Here is a 17,214-nt window from a genome sequence, read left to right as displayed (position 1 = left end):
TGATCCCGTATTAAAATCCGCGAGTGTGTGTGAGTGTGTGTGAAGTCGCACATGAAATCAAATGACTAGAAGTGTAAACCCACCGTGGCTGCGGATGGCAAGTTTTAAATAATTTTATACAGTCCTCCTTCCTGACATTTTTTAACATGTGGTGTGTAAATATGAGAATGGTTGAGTGTGAAAGTGGATGAGTCCCTGGAGAGTGCGCATGGAGACGCGCCGCTCCAAAAATCAAAGTGGGGCAAGAAGACGCGGTGCGCCACAGCTGGCAGATTGTCTTATGTCGACGGGGAGGGGCGGTTCGTTTACCTGACACCCCTCTCATCGAGCTCGAACCCTCCCCCTTCTCTTGCGCTGCTATCCCGCATCGCAGCCCACGTTGCGCGCAGACCGTGCGCTCCCAACTTCAGCGGTACGCGCAGGGACATCTCCATCTCCATCAGCGAGCAGAGCTGCGGACGCGCGCCGGCTTTGGATCTCTCAACGTGGGGACGAAGTTAAACGAGCCTTCTCAACTTTTGGATGGAAAACGAGCGCTTTCGCGGAGATTGCTAACTTCTCTAAGGTATTGTAGTGCTTTTTTTCTTTCTCTGATGTCTCCGAGCATCTGCTCCGAACGCAAAGCTGCTGTATATTTAACGACCAGTCAGATCTGTTTGCTGTCCTCTCTTATCAATAGATAAACAATTGACAATGAGGAGGGGGAGGGGGTTCATTCATGCATATGTTCAGGTGCAACTGATTTTCTCCTATTCTTCTATATATATATATATATATATATATGTGTGTGTGTGTGTGTGTGTCCAGGTATGTATATTGTTTATAAATCTCTAAATGTAGATTTTAAATGTGGCAAAAGGTAATGATTTGTAATCATACATGTTCAGATTATAAAAACATGAACCTATTGCATACACACTTGTACACATATGCATGTATGTGCGCAAGATCTAAATAGGAAAAAAGGAACAAAAATCCAATTTTATGGAGTCAAGAGGCAGACATGCTCCTAAATAAGATGAAATGACTAATATGACTAAATGATTCTAAATAAATCTGACTGTCAGCCTGCAGAGCATCACATTACACTTTTCTTTTTCTGGTGTGATGTAAAACTTAACGCCTCAGTTTTATAGGAGGATGCAGTGGTCAGGACCCTGTGCAACTAAGTGTGAAAACACATTTGTAAACATGAGGGTTGAAATGCATTTACATGCAAAGAAAAAAGGCGTCAGATCTGACTTTAGGGAGTTAAGATGCAGACAACAATATTTAAGGAAATTAATGTAAATAAAGCAGAAATAATCATATTAAGCTAAAGACAAGGTTGTTAAATACACATAAGTCAGAATATCCATTCTTTATGCACTCTAATATTTGCATTACAATTTCTTTAAAATGTACATATCTGACTGTCAGTACATTTTTAGGGAAAGTACTAATAATACGGGCAGATCAGTGTGTGTTCAGGAGCTCAGCACTAACAATAAAACATTCACACATAAGATTTCTACATTTTTGACCTGAAATGCTTGCATTAAGGCACTTTGAACAAATGAAATAAAAATATATGCATCTCAGTGCTTTTAATTCATATCTACCACTCTTAATTGGCAACTATATGGGGTGTGATAGAATAAATTATATTACAAAGTGGTTCATTAAATGTTGCATTTAAATTTATGTACATTACGGTTATAGTTATGGGTAGCAACCGTACATTACTATTATTATGCTACACTTTGGTATGTTGATGAAGAGCAGAGAGCAGTTGTAAGAACTGCATAATGTTCATCACAGCTTCTCATGGGCAAGGTGCTGTTCTCAAATTAAATTTATGAAAATTAGACTATTGCAGTGCAAAAATGATGTGCATGTAATCAATTAATCAGTGATAACACTGATTATATAGAATTAAATTGAGGACAGTGATAAGTGCACGCCTGTAATATTATTTGTGTGTGTGACTGACACACTTTTTGCAATCTCATTTGCAGTGCACATTATATCTGATTCCTCATTAACAGGTCAATGTGGTAAAAAAAATGAGGTTATTCTTCTTGAGATTACTAGTTATCTGGGGTAGAATTAGTGCGGTTGATCTGGTCAGTATTTCTCAGAATAGAGCTCATGAGCTTTTCCTGCCAGCGTCAGGTTTGCTTCTTGTAAGTGCTGTTTAACATCAAAGTCACTGCTATTATGCAGGTTTTTCTTCATTTGTTTCATTCTGACGTCTTCTTCACAGTGTCACGTTAATGTACAGTCTGCTGATGTGAAACCGCGTGGGTCCCCTTGATCTCGACTTGAAAGTTGTTAACCATTTTTTTGTATTGGCATCACCTAACCCCATTTCCACGGCTGGTTGTTGTTGTTCAGATACTCACCCTGATATGATAACCGAGCCTGAATCATCATCTGCAATGATATCGCTGTCCCAAATCTCTGCGCAGTGGCATTGTCTGGCACGCTCGGACAGACTATAAATAACAAAAACGCTACCACATACAGATGTGTGTTAAAAATGATAGTAGGACAAATGTCTGCTAAGATCAATGCCAGTTAGCCCCTAACTGCGTAGCACTGCAAATAACAACAGGAAGTCAGAGTAGCTTCTGAGAGGGAAGGTAATGTTGTTCAACTCCTTGTATTGCATGTGGCCTCCAATTTGGGGGTCAGAAAGGTTAAGCTGCTCTTTAAACCCATCATAATGCAACTTCTTTCCTCTTAAAGTTGATACACGCACAGTGGTGACCAAAGTTGCATCTTTGTCAGTGAGAAACACACGCCGGTCGCCCTCCAGACCCTTAGAGACCAATTATCCGGCGCGGTGCATCGGTTATTTTCAGCATGCACCTGAGAGTATAATCAAGGCAACTCGTCCTTGATAAATTATTTCCACTCCATCTCGCATGATTTGTCCTGTTGTAAGTGACAGCAATCGAGGTGCATGAAAGGAAGATGAAGAACTTCTTGGTTGGTCTGTGTCTGATTCGTGTAGTGAAGTCAAGAGTGATTTCTAGGGTAAAACCATTAATCGTCTTTACCACGGCGGTAATGAACGCTAGGCTGAAATAACAGCTCAGCAAAGAGAAGAATTATACTTGTGGTTAGAGCACGGTAAATACCTGTTTAGATGCCAGCGTATGCATTTATTAGACTGTCGCCAGCAAATAAGAGGTCTGTCTCGTTTTTTTAATATGTGGCTGCTTGGAGATTCCACCCTGTTTGGAAAGAGCTGTTATGATTTCTAATAGTTAGGAAAGGTAACAATGAATCAGAGACTTTTGATGACAAGCTCAAACCAGTTTGGGAATAAGAAGAAAGGAAAATTAAGGATTGTTTGTGCATACTTGGGCTCTGAGTCAAGCATGTAAAACGGCGGACGATCACATGCAACTCGAGAATAATTTAGCAACATTTTCCAACTTTTCCAGAGGTGATTTGCATATATCAGCAGCGATTTGATGGTTGTGTTTAATTCCTCAAGCGCTATCTCTCGCGTTTGTATTTACATATTTGCCTGCTTTTATCTGGGTTTGAGAATCGTCGCCGGATCTTTTCAGAGGACAAAGCGTCAAAAGTGCGTCATGTTGATTTGGTCATGCTTAGGCTAAATGACATTTGTGTAAAATCAGAAGAGCAATATAATCATTCTCCGCAGCACCATCACTAATACAGTTTGAAATACGCACTCAGTTCCACCTTAAACCTTTTAAAATTTCGCATAACCCAAATTTAGACACTCCATATGTTTTGATCTCACATTATTGTCTGCTATTTCTATGCTTGTCGTTATCCGATCTGTGTAGGTTTTCTCGAATCCTTTGTTCTGGTAAGGCGACACAAAGAAAGCAGTATGTATCAGAGGAATGCACATACTGCAAAAGATCAGGGTTTTAATACCCACCCACATACTCGCAGCAAACAATTAAAGAAGATACTCTCCTTTACAGTGCAAACGCACACACATGCACTTATAGAGATTTGGAGGGACGCAGATTAACGCCATTCAAATCTTTGCCTTTGCAGTGTAGTCAACTGAAAAGAAGCAAGGGCTCTTATTTGTTGTTTTTGATTTTTCATGCACACACACACACACATAGAAACAATGAAAGAGAAGGAAGAAGTATTTTGATAAAACTGTAGGTCCTGTCTATAGTCAGCAGGCCTCTGATCTCTGATCTGAAGTCTAATTTAGTTACTCACCATATGCTTTTATGCATAACTTTAAGGTAGATTTTATCATTGCATATATCAGTTCCCTATAAGATTTGAAGCTGATGACCTTTTGCATTTTTCAAAAGTAAATGTTCCAAAAAGATGGTTTTGCATTTTTAGAATCTTTCAGTTCTTAAAAGAACCTTATTTTTTTTTTTTTTTTTTTTTTTTTTTTACTATAAAGAACCCTTTATAATCTTTTATTTTTTAAGAGTGCATCTTTCAGTGCATACTTAACTGCAGAGCTGTATCCTACAAAAAAACAAGCATACTCACTTATTATCTGACCTTTATTGCATTTCCTGCACTAATTTTGTGGGCATATCTCTATAATTGTGTATTAAATGTTGCAAGTGAGAGTATTGCACTCATTTTGAAAGCTTGAAAGCATAATAAAATGAGACAAAATGTGTAGTCGTGTAGAAGTTTGTGAATGACGGGCGTTGCAATTCTGCTAAAACTTCTGCGGGTGCAGTATCTGTGTGGGCCCACGCGTTGCATCTCAGCAAAGCTTGGACAAAAAGAGCTTCACAGCGGTTTTCTCTCCCTGTCGCTTTAACTCTATTAATTGTTGATACGTCGCAATCCACGAGGCAGAAATTAGAGGGCTAATTATTCGATCATGTGATGCTGCCCCACTGCAGTGACAGAAAAGTAATTTCCCGGGCCTTGAAACTGATCTCACTTGATCGTTAGATGACAGATTTGTTTTATAATTCGATAAAAGCGGGGAATAAACAAGCGATGAGCCGATAAAGAGCTTCTCTCGTGTGCTTGGAGGGAGTAATTGTTTTTTAAATAATTAATACGGATTCACGAGGGAGTTTCAAAGAGCAGGATCTTTTTGTTGTCATTCGCTTGTGTGCAGCCGGACCTAAGCTTTCGTAGACTTTCACTGATTTAAAAGTCTTGCATACTTTATTTGGCAGGTGTTCAGATGCCAGCAAGCCACAGGGGGACTTTTACAGTGCACACTAGAGGTTCAACAACACAGTGTGCAGTATGCAGAAATGACTGTTCACTGTGCTGCATCGGTTTATGCCACCGCATGCATTTATAAAACGATTAAATAATTAGTCAACACAAAAAGTTATGAAGTTAGACTCCCCTCATGCACATAAGTCTATTACTGCAGATTATTTTTATTATTTAATACACTTACAAGTCATGTGAGTCGTGCACAGTCAACTGCAAACTACTGTATTAATGAGCTTGAGTAACACATCTCCTCTATTCTATCTTAAAAATGTGCCAGCCACCAATATTTAGAGACCGTAATGAGTTCCACGTTTTTGTATTTCCAGGAAATGTTTGTTTTGAATGCATCTAATGGAGATTTGTATACTGCCCATTTGCCTCTGCATTGATTCAGTGCCTCTGTTCGGTATGTGGTGGGCACTGATGACTCTACCCCATGCTGTCTGTGTTATCAAACTGCTGAGATGCTCTTGGCTCTGATTTATAACACTACCTCAAATAATCTTGTTAATGCACATTTAACATTGCGGAAGTGGCAAAGACATAGACTAAACAACACCTACGCGTGCGAGCAGTCAGAATAGCACTGGTGAAATGTGCCGAGTGATAAACTGCCTCCAGTGCAGCTAAAAAGAGGAAGACCGTACTGTCTTGTTGTCATAGGGGTTTCTAACTTGGGATGTGCACTTACACATATCATGACACTATTCCAGGGAAAACAGGATGATCTTGGAAAAAGGCAAAATAAGCAATGGAACATCTTTAGGATGCTAAAAAAATCCTATTTATTTGTTTTAATTATTAGAAGTGTTGAATAAATTGTGAATTTTTTTTAAATTCACTTCATTTTTTTTATTTTTTTTTAATTGTGAATTCATTTTACAAATTGAAATGTTGTCAAAATTAAAAACTACATTTTGTTAATTGTTTCATTTTGCAGAAAAAACCCTGTTAAATTCTGTGATTTAAATACCAAATATTTAATGTCAATATAAATTGACATTAAATTCTCTGATATTCCAGGATAAACAGTATGTTCATGGAAAAAGGCAAAATAAACGATGCAACATCTTTAGGATGCTATAAAATGTGGAAAATTGTTAAAATCCATTTTTTGCAATTATTTTAATATTAATTGGATAAATCTAATGTAGTCAACATTAAAATGCCATTTTGTTAACTGTTTCTTTTCTTTCTTTTTTTTTTTGAATACCCCAATTTGAATACCTCAAATTTGAATACCCAGAAATTCTTAGATAAAATATTTTATTTTACTAGAATAACTAAATAAATTTTCACCAATAAAAGTGTCAGATGAGGCAGTACAGTAAATTTCTGCAGTGTTTGTGCATTGCTTTTGTTCTGCATTATGCATTTGTGTATTTGTTTATTATTCTTTTTTTAAATCACTATCATATTAGTATTCATTATTGTTTGCTTTGAGCCTGCTACAAATATTGGCATTTTCAACTTTTCAATTGTGTTTACCCTTCTTTAAATAGGCGAGAGCTGAATTATAACCACAGTTGATCAAATCATTTCTGCTCTGTGAATCTGCATGCCCTTCTGTATGTCGGAGTTGGTGTTGTTGGGCAGTGTGTGTGCCAGGGCTCTTGGCAGTATCTGCACCTGTTGGCAGCATCAGGACCCTCCTGGCAAGGCCGGCAGAAATTGTGTGATGCTCTTGTACGAGTGCAGAGGAGACTGCAGCCACAGCACGTCAACATGGCGGCCACGCTTCGCTTACTACTGCACTCGGTCTGCATTTCCATTTTACTGTGGAAATAAAAGTGGACCGATGCAACTACACAATCCATTTACGATTTTGGAATTGACATTTAGAGCCACTGATGGATCGTGGGAGGAGAAATGCACCAGATAAAACCGTGCTATGTCATATTATTTACTACGACTGAATCAACTTTGCTAGATTTGAAGGGTCTGATCTGATTGAAATAGTTTAAGAATTTGCATTGAAATACTGAAGGTTTCTTGTATTAAAGAGCCGCTGCAGCAAATGTTTTTGATGTAAAGTTGGCTATATTAATTTTTGGCCTATATCTAAAGCATTGCTGTAGCTGCTGCGCCACCCAATGTGTTGCACAAGGACTAACATCTCAAGACAGCAAAAACAAGCTCCGTGCAAATTCACATCAATCCCGGAAACGTGTTTAGCGTTGTATGAATGACATACCAGATATGCTGGATTCATATGTAACATTAAAAACACACAAACAAAAACCCAATCGTTTACCTGTGTTGAATTGATTAACGTATTTTGCGACCCCTTGAAATGCATCCACCTTTTTTGGTCATCGCTTTTCTTTTACATTTCCTGTTTTTAACAGCAGTGATACTTAGTGTTCTAGATCTGCACCTCTGATGATTTCATATCGCTTCATCACCTTCAGTTTATATACATGTTACACACCCTGCTTTTAAAAAAACATATTTCACTGTCTTCACTATAATTAATTATTGGGCCCATTAGTCATTATAATTGTTGATTCTGGCATTGGCATGTGCTTGGTTACCTTTAAAACCAATCTTCTTTTTTTTTTTTTTGTACAAATATTTTTTTTGGCATTATAATAACATACAGTAGCAGAAACAAAGTTCGATCTATCTATCTATCTATCTATCTATCTATCTATCTATCTATCTATCTGTCTGTCTGTCTATCTATCTATCTATCTATCTATCTGTCTGTCTGTCTGTCTGTCTGTCTGTCTAAATTTTATATTATACAATCAATATATTCAATACAAGTCATGTTGAAATCATGAACACAGTATAGTAAATACAGATATTTGAAAGTCATTTTAACCATCCAGGATGTGGCATTACTTCCAAACCCCCAAGGGAGACTTGCACATATTTCTGCATGACTGTTGTCTTTATATGTCATTGTGATTTTATTTATGATAACATACATATTGGATAGCATAATGCCTCTGCAATTATTATTTTCTTTTATTGCAGTGGGCATTGTTTTAAAATCAAATAAGATTGGGAATGATTGCATTCTTGTTTTGATGTAAAAAAAAATAAGAGTTTTAGTTTAATAATCTATGCATCAAATTGTATTTTTTTAAATTATTTATACCATTTTATAAAATGCGCGTTTTTACTTTTTACTGCAGTTTCTCTTTAAAATAATCACTTTGTAAAAAAAAAAGTTGTACTGGTGTGCATTAATTTATTATTGTATCATATTTGCAGAAATTAGATCTCGTCTCTCTCTCTCTCTCTCTCTCTCTCTCTCTCTCTCTCTCTCTCTCTCTCTCTCTCTCTCTCTCTCTCTCTGTGTGTGTGTGTGTCTGTGTGTGTGCGTTCAGGGTTGCTCGTTTGCTGTCACCTGCACATATGTGTGTGTCATGCACCAGCATCACTGACAGATGGCGTGTCCTTTTGCTATAAGAAATATTGTACTCTTGAGGCTCTTTTGCAACTTTTTAAAACAGAACCGCGTCAAAACCCCCGCTATAATATCATCACACTCGTTCATACGACAATTCGTTTGCTTCCTACCTCCTGATTCTGCTGATCAACTCATCATTAACATCTGAACACACCATCGGGATCGAAATCCACGCGCTCACAAACAAAGATCGTTTATTTTGTAGCAAAAAATGCAAAGTGATTTTATAGTGCTATTCGCTGCGTGTGCATCCTGTAGGCTGTGTGTGTGTGTGTGTGTGTGTGTGTGTACAGGATGTGTGTATAGATTCAGTAATAAATGCAGAACCGCCTCACTCTAATCAAGCTGATTAAAAATTCCTGCGCCGTGCAGGCGGAAATCCACCACCATCATCATCCTCGTTCTCCGGCACTTTTACTTTATTTTCGCGTCCATCCTCCTCCAGGACAGCGACAGACGCGGAAGGACCAGAAATCCGTCTTCAATCGCGTCGTTTAGGAGGTTTAGAGATGAGGAGAAGCGGCAGGCAGCGCGGGGAGGGAGGGATGAGCCGATGCAACTCATAATTTAATGGGGACAGAGAGAGAGAGACGGAGAGAGAGAGAGAGAGGCAGAAGGGAAACAGAAAGAAAAGGACCGAGCGCGAATGTTACAAATGTAACAAGCGGAAGATACAATGTAGCTCTGACGTGAGTCGGGAATGTTCGGATGCTTTGACGTTTCATTCGACGTTCGAAAGTGTATCGCGCACTTTTAAAGCTGCTTCGGATCCGCAGATCGGCTCGAGATGAGACGGCAGGTCGCTGGGGCTTCGTGCTGTTGTTTGGCCAGATGAGAGGCGATTCACGAGCGCTTCTGGTCCTAAAGGCTCCTATTGTTGAAGCTCAATGGGATGTGTAGGGAACGTTGGTGGTTACTTTTATTTTTAAGCGTTATTGTGCGTACAGAACGGACGGTGGATGTGATCGTAAACTCTATTGAACTCTAGACTTACCGGAGATCGTTGCGTTTCGGCTTGATTGCATGCGTCTACGGTCTTTAGCTCTCATCACATTTTAAAGTACTTTGCGCTTCGTCTATATGGTTCTGCGTGTATTATGCGCCGTGATTCATGGCTTAGCGTTTGATATCGGGTTTTGGTGTGGACGATCTGGAAGTTTTCTGTTTTAGAATAGAATAGCTGACATAAAACTGATATTCGAGTGAAGTTTGTGCTCCTCCTGCCAAAACTTGAAGCCGCTGTTCATCCACAGCTCCTTTATATGCTCGTCTTAAAGTGGTGAGTTCAAGCTTTTTTTTTTTTTTTTTTTTTCTTGTTTCTGAATTGTTTTAATTATTTTTAATCTATTTTTAAATCTGATATATATGTATGTGTGTGTGTGTTTATATATATATATATATATATATATATATATATATATATATATATATATATATATATATATATAAAATGCCTGAAGCAACCTGTATTAGGTTACAACAACGGATTTTAAGGATATATATATATATATATATATATATATATATATATATATATATATATATATATATATATATATATATATATATATATAAAATATATTTTACTATTAAACTATGAAAGTGTTTGCATTCACACACAAGGTTTTCTTTTCCTCGAAAGTGCACAGAGTTCATCCTCTATACCTGTTATATTGGTTTTTTTTTTTTAACAAAGTCACAAGTTCATCTAGTGTTCAGTGCTGTGGAATTCATTGTTGCATGTCTGATGTCTTGTTTGGCCTGTTTGATGAAATCTAACCCCGTCTGTCATGGTGTCTGGTGCAATGTTCCTTTATCGCTGCGAATGCAATGTTGAGACAAGGTGCATGTCCCTTTTCCGGTAATCTTAGGTAATCCAACGTTTTTCTTTTGTTTTGGCGTTTAGGGAAACACTTTTTGGGTGTTGTAAAATACAAGTAGTTGCAACCAAAAATCTTCACACTTTGTTTTAGATGCATGTCTTCGCTTCAATGAGGAATTCAGGGTCTTTCAGTTTTAATACAAGAGATCTGATCCGCTAAATATTTCACAGCCTGTCTCTCTTGTATGGAAGGGTCCATTGTAGGGTGCGCTGATCACTGAAGTGGACTGACTCCTCTGCACATTAATGCGACTGTACAAAAACTAGCTTGTTTGCTCTCCACATGGGATTCTGCAGTGAGTTAGACATACATAATACATGCTCTTAGAAATGGGAATGTGATTGTTGCATGAAACATTGTAAATGCCATGTAACATTAGGCTCGATTTGACATTTCCGTCTACATGGAAGAGAAAGAGTTTATGTTGCAATTTCGTAGTTTTTTTTAGGTTCAGTAATCTTTATAATTGGGGGGAAAAATGTATGATGTTTATTTTATGGCACTTGATTTTCCAGCCATCCTAATGGCACTGCTCTTCTTGTTATTTTTCCCTTCAGGTGACAGTGAGCAGTGGTGCTGAGAACCATGGAGCATCTCAGCGAAACATGCCAGGGGAAGGAGAACTGTGAGATGGTCAATAATCTGAACGACACCAAGGCCCCTCCTGCCAAAATGGCCCGCCTGGAACAGAACGGAAGTCCACTGGGCAGGTCTCGTCTAGGTAGCACTGGAGCGAAACTCTCCGGAGTGCACTTCAAACCCCCTGGACATCATCTGAAGGCCTGCCACAAGAGGGGTGAATTTGCTTTTCTTTTTTTTTTTTTTAATACTGCACAAAATAAAGGCATTGATGGTTTCATGAAGAATCCATGGAACACTCTTAAAAATAAAGGTTCCAAAATGCAGTTTTCACGGTGGGGCAATAGAAGAACCATTATTTGTTCCCCAAAGAACCTTTCAGTCAACAGTTCTTAAAAGAACCCCCTTTTTTTCTAAATATCTAAATAAGGGTTTTTTTTTTGTTTGTTTGTTTTTCACTCTAAAGAACTTTGTGCATTTGAAATGTTCCATGGATGTTAAATGTTCTTCATGGACATAAACAGAACAAAACCATGGACACAACAGAACCAATGCCAGTAAAAACCTTTAATTTTAAGAGTGAACCTTTCCACCATTACACAAAAAGGTTCTTTATAGTGTAAAAATGTTCTTAAGGTTACTAAAATATTCTTCATAATAAGAAAAAATGATTCTTTTAAGAACTGCTCAACTGAAAGGTTCTTTGGAAAACCAAAATGATTCTTCTACTGCGTCGCTAGAAAACCCCCTTTTGGACCCTTTTTTTTGTTTTTTTTCTAGTATGGTGCAGAATTTAGTAGGTTTGTGTGTGTCACTGATGGAATTGATTTTAGTGAGAATTCTGTCCACCCAAATTAGGAACAATGATATTTCACAGTGGGTGGGGCTACAGGATGTTTAATGACTCAGAAACCCAAGTGACCAACAAAATTTTATGTTGTGGCCGTGGATGGCTAGGACCCATATATCATGCACCTGGTTAAAATTAAAAAAAAAGGTGCAAAGTATTTTGTGCATTTAAGTTATTTGTTGCATAGCTATGCCACTAACAGCATTTTTAAGATATACGTATTTGTATAGGTTTTTTTTTTTTTTTTTTTTTTTTTTTTTTTTTAGAAAACAGACACTGTAGTACTTTGTCTACTTTGTCACAAAAAAAACTTTTCAATTTGAAATTCTTAATAAATCAACCCGGATTACTTTTATGGGTTGCTGATTTGATGTTTTAGAACATTGCTATTTATTTTGGCATATTTTTGCTGTGGAATTGTAAAAAAAAAAAATATATATATATATATATATATATATATATATATATATATATATATATATATATATCTATATATATATATATATAGATAGATATATATATATAGATATATATAGATAGATAGATATATAGATATATATCTCTGCAGTGTGCAATTAAAGGGAAAATGCTTTAGCTACAACAACTAGTGTCAGTTCTTCATGTTCCCCGGCTGCATTCTATAGCTCTCTGGGTAACTGTTATTATTATTTATGGGAAAAGTGAACTTTTGCTGAGTGCTTGCTGAACTTTGGAAGCTACTGTATTCATTGTTTTAGCTGAATAATATTTACCATGGGCTTTTCTCAGCTCTCTGGGAACAAAGCGTGTATTGATCCTGAAATGAACCGACACAGCAGTCTTTATTGTTAGATCTTTATCTATTAAAAATGGAAAAGCTTCAATTCAGCACATTCCCTGGCATCTGCTTATGATTACCCTATTTATTGATTGTTTTCCAGAAAACGGTCGCATTCTTGGGAAACTGCGACCGCGAGTAGCAGAAATATGATTTATTACGATTGCCCCGGATAGACAGCGTTGATATTACCCCCACCCTGTATTAAACCCTGTAAAAATAAAGATCCTGGGTCCAAGAGATCATGAAGTTCCTGAAATTTCATCACCGGAGTGTTGCAGCTGGCTGGTATTATGTGATATTTGCACAGTAAACCCGAACACATGACAGCTTTGGATGGAGATTCTTCATTTTTTTTTTCCTGATAGCAGCACACTGTTTACACAGACTCTTAGACCTCAAGGCTATATAGTGCATTGGGAGCCGTTGCACGGCATCATGGGAAGAGTACTGGGATCTGCCTAAAGAAGTATTCTAATGTGATTTGAGCATCTTAACAATAAATAATGCGCTAAACCCGCGATGAGCTCTAACCTTTTAGTGTGCTAACACGTTTAAATAGCGGAGCTGTTTCGTTGACGTCGTCTCCGCTTTTTCTGCGTTCTGATCTAATTATGCATGTTACAATGCTGCTTTATTGCAGCACCATTACAGTGGATGATAATCAATTGATAACACAGCCTTGCATGAAAAAATAGTTTCAGCTGTTTTGCAAAAAATGGCTAAAATTAAAAATAAGAACATTACATAATTTAACTTACAATCAGCAAACAAATGAAAGCGTGCTCAAATGCTCAATTTAATGTCAAAGAACTTTACATACGAAGTACTTTAGTACTATTAAAAATGTTTTTTTTTTTAAGAAATTAATATATTTATTCAACAAAGATGCCTTAAATTGATCAAAAGTGACAAATACTTGAAAAATCAAGTAAAAGAAAAATATGATGTGATAGAGAAAAACGGGTGCAATTTTTGGAATCAGCACCCCACAATTCATATAAGGTGCTGTTATTGGAGGTTGCATGCAAGGTAAATGTTATTCTTGCTATTGCTTATGCTTAGGGTTCAAGGTTTTGCAAGCCTAACAACCACATAGCAGTGTACTATCATTAAAAACTACTTTATTTTTCACTCGAGTATTCTTTGCATTTGCATTATTTGACAAATATGCAACGAAAATAATACTGTTGTTCAAAATCTGTAGCATTTTAGCATCTCCCTGTTGTGTGCAGTGGCGTAAAGCTTGCTCTCTTGTTTCTGCTAGGTAACATGCTGCCAGTGTTTTGTGTGGTGGAGCACTACGAGAGCCCCATCGAGTTTGACAGCAAAGAGGAGCATGCTGAGTTCGTTCTGGTCAGGAAGGACATGCTCTTCAACCAGCTAATCGAGATGGCCCTGCTCTCCCTGGGCTACTCACACAGTTCGGCTGCACAGGCTAAAGGTACGGCGCGTTTATACCATCCCAAACATGCCATACAGACACATGGTGCACGGAGATACCTATTTCTCCAGAACATGCATGTGTTTTCTTTGCTGTTAGATCACAATCATGAGTCATAAAATGCTGGGCAGATGCTGAGATATTTTTGGAGGCTAAACAGATATTTCTGGAGTGATTTGTTGGCTGTGTTCTGGTATTGCATGCATGTTTCTGCTCGGGCTGACCTGATGCCGGGGTCAGAGGGGTTGTGGGTAGAGGCAGGAACACACAGGTGCACCTCCTGCTCTCTGTAATCACACTTTTCTCAATGGGAACGAGTGTGGAGGTGGGCCTGCGGTTTCTAATTGCTCACTTTATGGAGTTGGGGGCTATTTTAAGAGCCGTAGCCTTCAGCCTGTAATTTATTGCAGGCTGTCCATCATAACTCCTTTTTCTTTGGATCTGCTGGATCTTGTTTTTTTTTTTCTGTTACTCATTTAGTGGCAGCCGAGAGACAACATATGGTCGAGCAATTTTTTTTTTTTTTAAAGAATGCCTTTTTGCAAACCTGTATAAAAAGACCAAGGTATTACCATAAAAATAAACTTCGGAAAGACCATGGCTCTTTCAAAACCTTGTAGGCAGCAAGTCAACATACAAATGTATCATACAAATAGAGCTGTTTACAAAAGGCTCGCCGACTGATTTCAGTAGAGTTTGGCATTATAATGTGGTTAGGTTAATGTGATCTTCAGAAATCAGAACTGCTCAAATGTTAACAAATTAATATCTTTATTCAGCAAGGATGCATTAAGTTGATATAGTGACAAAGACATGTATAATGTTAAGATTTCTAATTCAAATAGATTCTGTACTCTTAAACTTTATATTCATCAATCCTTAAAAAAAAAAAAAAAGATCAGTTTCCACAAAAATATGAAGCAACACAACTGTTTTCAACATTGACAATAATCAGAAATGTTTCTTGAGCAGCAAATCAGCATATAAGAATGATTTCTGAAGATCATGTGACACAGAAGACTGGAGTAATGATGCTAAAAATACAGGTTTGAATTACAGGAATAAATTACATTTTGCAATATATTCACATAGAGGACATTTGTTTTAAATTATAATAATTTTTCACAATATTACTGCTTTAACTGTAGTTTTGATCAAATACATGCAGCCTTGGTGAGCAGAAAAGACTTATTTCAAAAGCTTTTGAAAAGTTTCACCAACCTTAGCAAACTTTACAGTAATTAAAAAAATAGCACACACAAATATTGGTTATATATATCTTAGTTATATCTTGCATTAAATGTGTTTTTATAACCAACATTCCTCTCATTTCGCCAGCTGTCTTGGATAGATTTTTTTTAATTAACCCTGTCGAAGTGCATTATGGGATTATGTTGTCCACAAAAGATGCATGTATTGCTGCCTACAAAAGTAGATTGCTATAAATCCTGCCTATGTAGACAGTTCACTAGATTTTGAGTCTGTGCTTTTTAGACATTACTGTGATGTAATACAATGGTTTTCTTTGAAGTATGTTACTGTACAAATTATTATTTAGAAGCATCGTTAATGAATATGGTTATCAAATAGTACACATCAAAGTACCACATATTTGTTTTGAAAAGAACTAACAGAAATGTGCAGTCCTTCATTCCCGTGTGTGTCTGACTGTGGTAAATGGTGTCGCCTCACCGCAGGTCTGATTCAGGTGGGCAAGTGGAACCCCGTGCCTCTTTCCTACGTGACAGATGCACCCGACGCCACAGTGGCAGACATGTTACAGGATGTTTACCATGTGGTCACGTTGAAAATCCAGCTGCACAGGTCAGTGTTTCCCATGTACTGTACCCACAACACAACGCAGCAGTGCCGCCACATACAGTGCTGTTTTTCCCACAAGCCACTGCTGTGGGCACACGCAGACACACCTCTTCCTTTTTCTGTAGACATCCATGTACATCTGTCTGTCTCTATCAGTCTCATCTCCAGAGGCTGTGTAGCTGTCTCGCACTTTAAGGTGTGCCGGATCCAATCTCTCCTTTTTTGTGTGTGTGTGTGTGTGTGTGTGTGTGTGTGTGTGTGTGTGTAAAAATGGATGTGTTAATTGCACATTACAGCAGTACTATAGCTCATCCAATTACTCCAATGTTTTAAAGAACTATGAAACCATCAATATTTAATTAATAATCCGGGAAGGCTTTTTTTTAAATACAAATTCAAGACTAAGTATGTATTTTAAATTTTTTTTACTTGCAGTATCAGCATATATATATATATATATATATATATATATATATATATATATATATATATATATATATATATGCTGATACTGCAAGTAAAAAAAAATTTAAAATACATACTTAGTCTTGAATTTGTATTTAAAAAAAAAGCATATATATATATATATATATATATATATATATATATATATATTTTTTTTTTTTTTTTTTTAAACAAATACTGTGCAGAGATTTAATGACACTTATTTTTAAATATTTCCTACTTTTGTATACATTCATATTTTTAGTATGTTTTTAGTTCATATTTAATTCAAAATTGATATGCATGTACAGTATGTGTATGTATGTATACACACACACACACACACACACACACACACACACACACACACACACACACACACACAATGTGTATGTACACGCACACAAAAAACAACAACAATAATAATATAAAAGACTATATATCATTGTAATACATTCAGTTTAGTGTTCCATCAGTGTTACCAAACAGGTTTCCCTGTCTGCCATTGGTCAGACAAACAAATAGTCACTCATCCTTTGAGTTGTTTAATCTGTTTGTCTGATTGATTGCAGACTGTTTGAAAACAATCATTGTTTTTGCAGTTCCGTTTTGTCACACTAGTTGTATAGAAATGACGCCCCTTAGCCTTGATTTTCATCGCATGCTGGTGTCGAACATCTCTAAAGGGTTTATTTTTTTGCATGGAGTGTTGCGATATTTTCTTGGCAGCTTGCCGTTTTTATTACGTCCTATTGAACA

At 37.1% G+C, this 17,214-nt stretch overlaps 1 protein-coding gene across 6 annotated transcripts in view; it reads left to right on the top strand.

The window, feature by feature from the left end:
* Positions 1 to 236: 236 nt before the first annotated feature.
* LOC109105146 (DNA-binding protein SATB1-like) overlaps positions 237 to 17,214 on the top strand; it is a 55,674-nt gene continuing 38,696 nt past the window's right edge. For 2 of the 6 annotated variants that reach the window (XM_042773215.1, XM_042773214.1), the window contains exons 1-4: positions 8,554 to 9,896; positions 11,058 to 11,296; positions 14,014 to 14,190; positions 15,888 to 16,014. In XM_042773215.1, the coding sequence (XP_042629149.1) occupies positions 11,086 to 11,296; positions 14,014 to 14,190; positions 15,888 to 16,014 (515 nt within the window). In that variant the 5' untranslated portion in view covers positions 8,554 to 9,896; positions 11,058 to 11,085. Of the gene's footprint in view, positions 566 to 8,553; positions 9,897 to 10,322; positions 10,796 to 11,057; positions 11,297 to 14,013; positions 14,191 to 15,887; positions 16,015 to 17,214 lie in introns of those variants that run through there. The other 4 variants (XM_042773211.1, XM_042773213.1, XM_042773210.1 and 1 more) reach the window with 4 other exon arrangements.

The sequence above is a fragment of the Cyprinus carpio genome, chromosome A16 (assembly GCF_018340385.1).
Source record: "Cyprinus carpio isolate SPL01 chromosome A16, ASM1834038v1, whole genome shotgun sequence".
Classification (NCBI taxonomy): Eukaryota; Metazoa; Chordata; class Actinopteri; order Cypriniformes; family Cyprinidae; genus Cyprinus; species Cyprinus carpio.
This window is presented reverse-complemented; position numbering and strand designations above follow the sequence as displayed.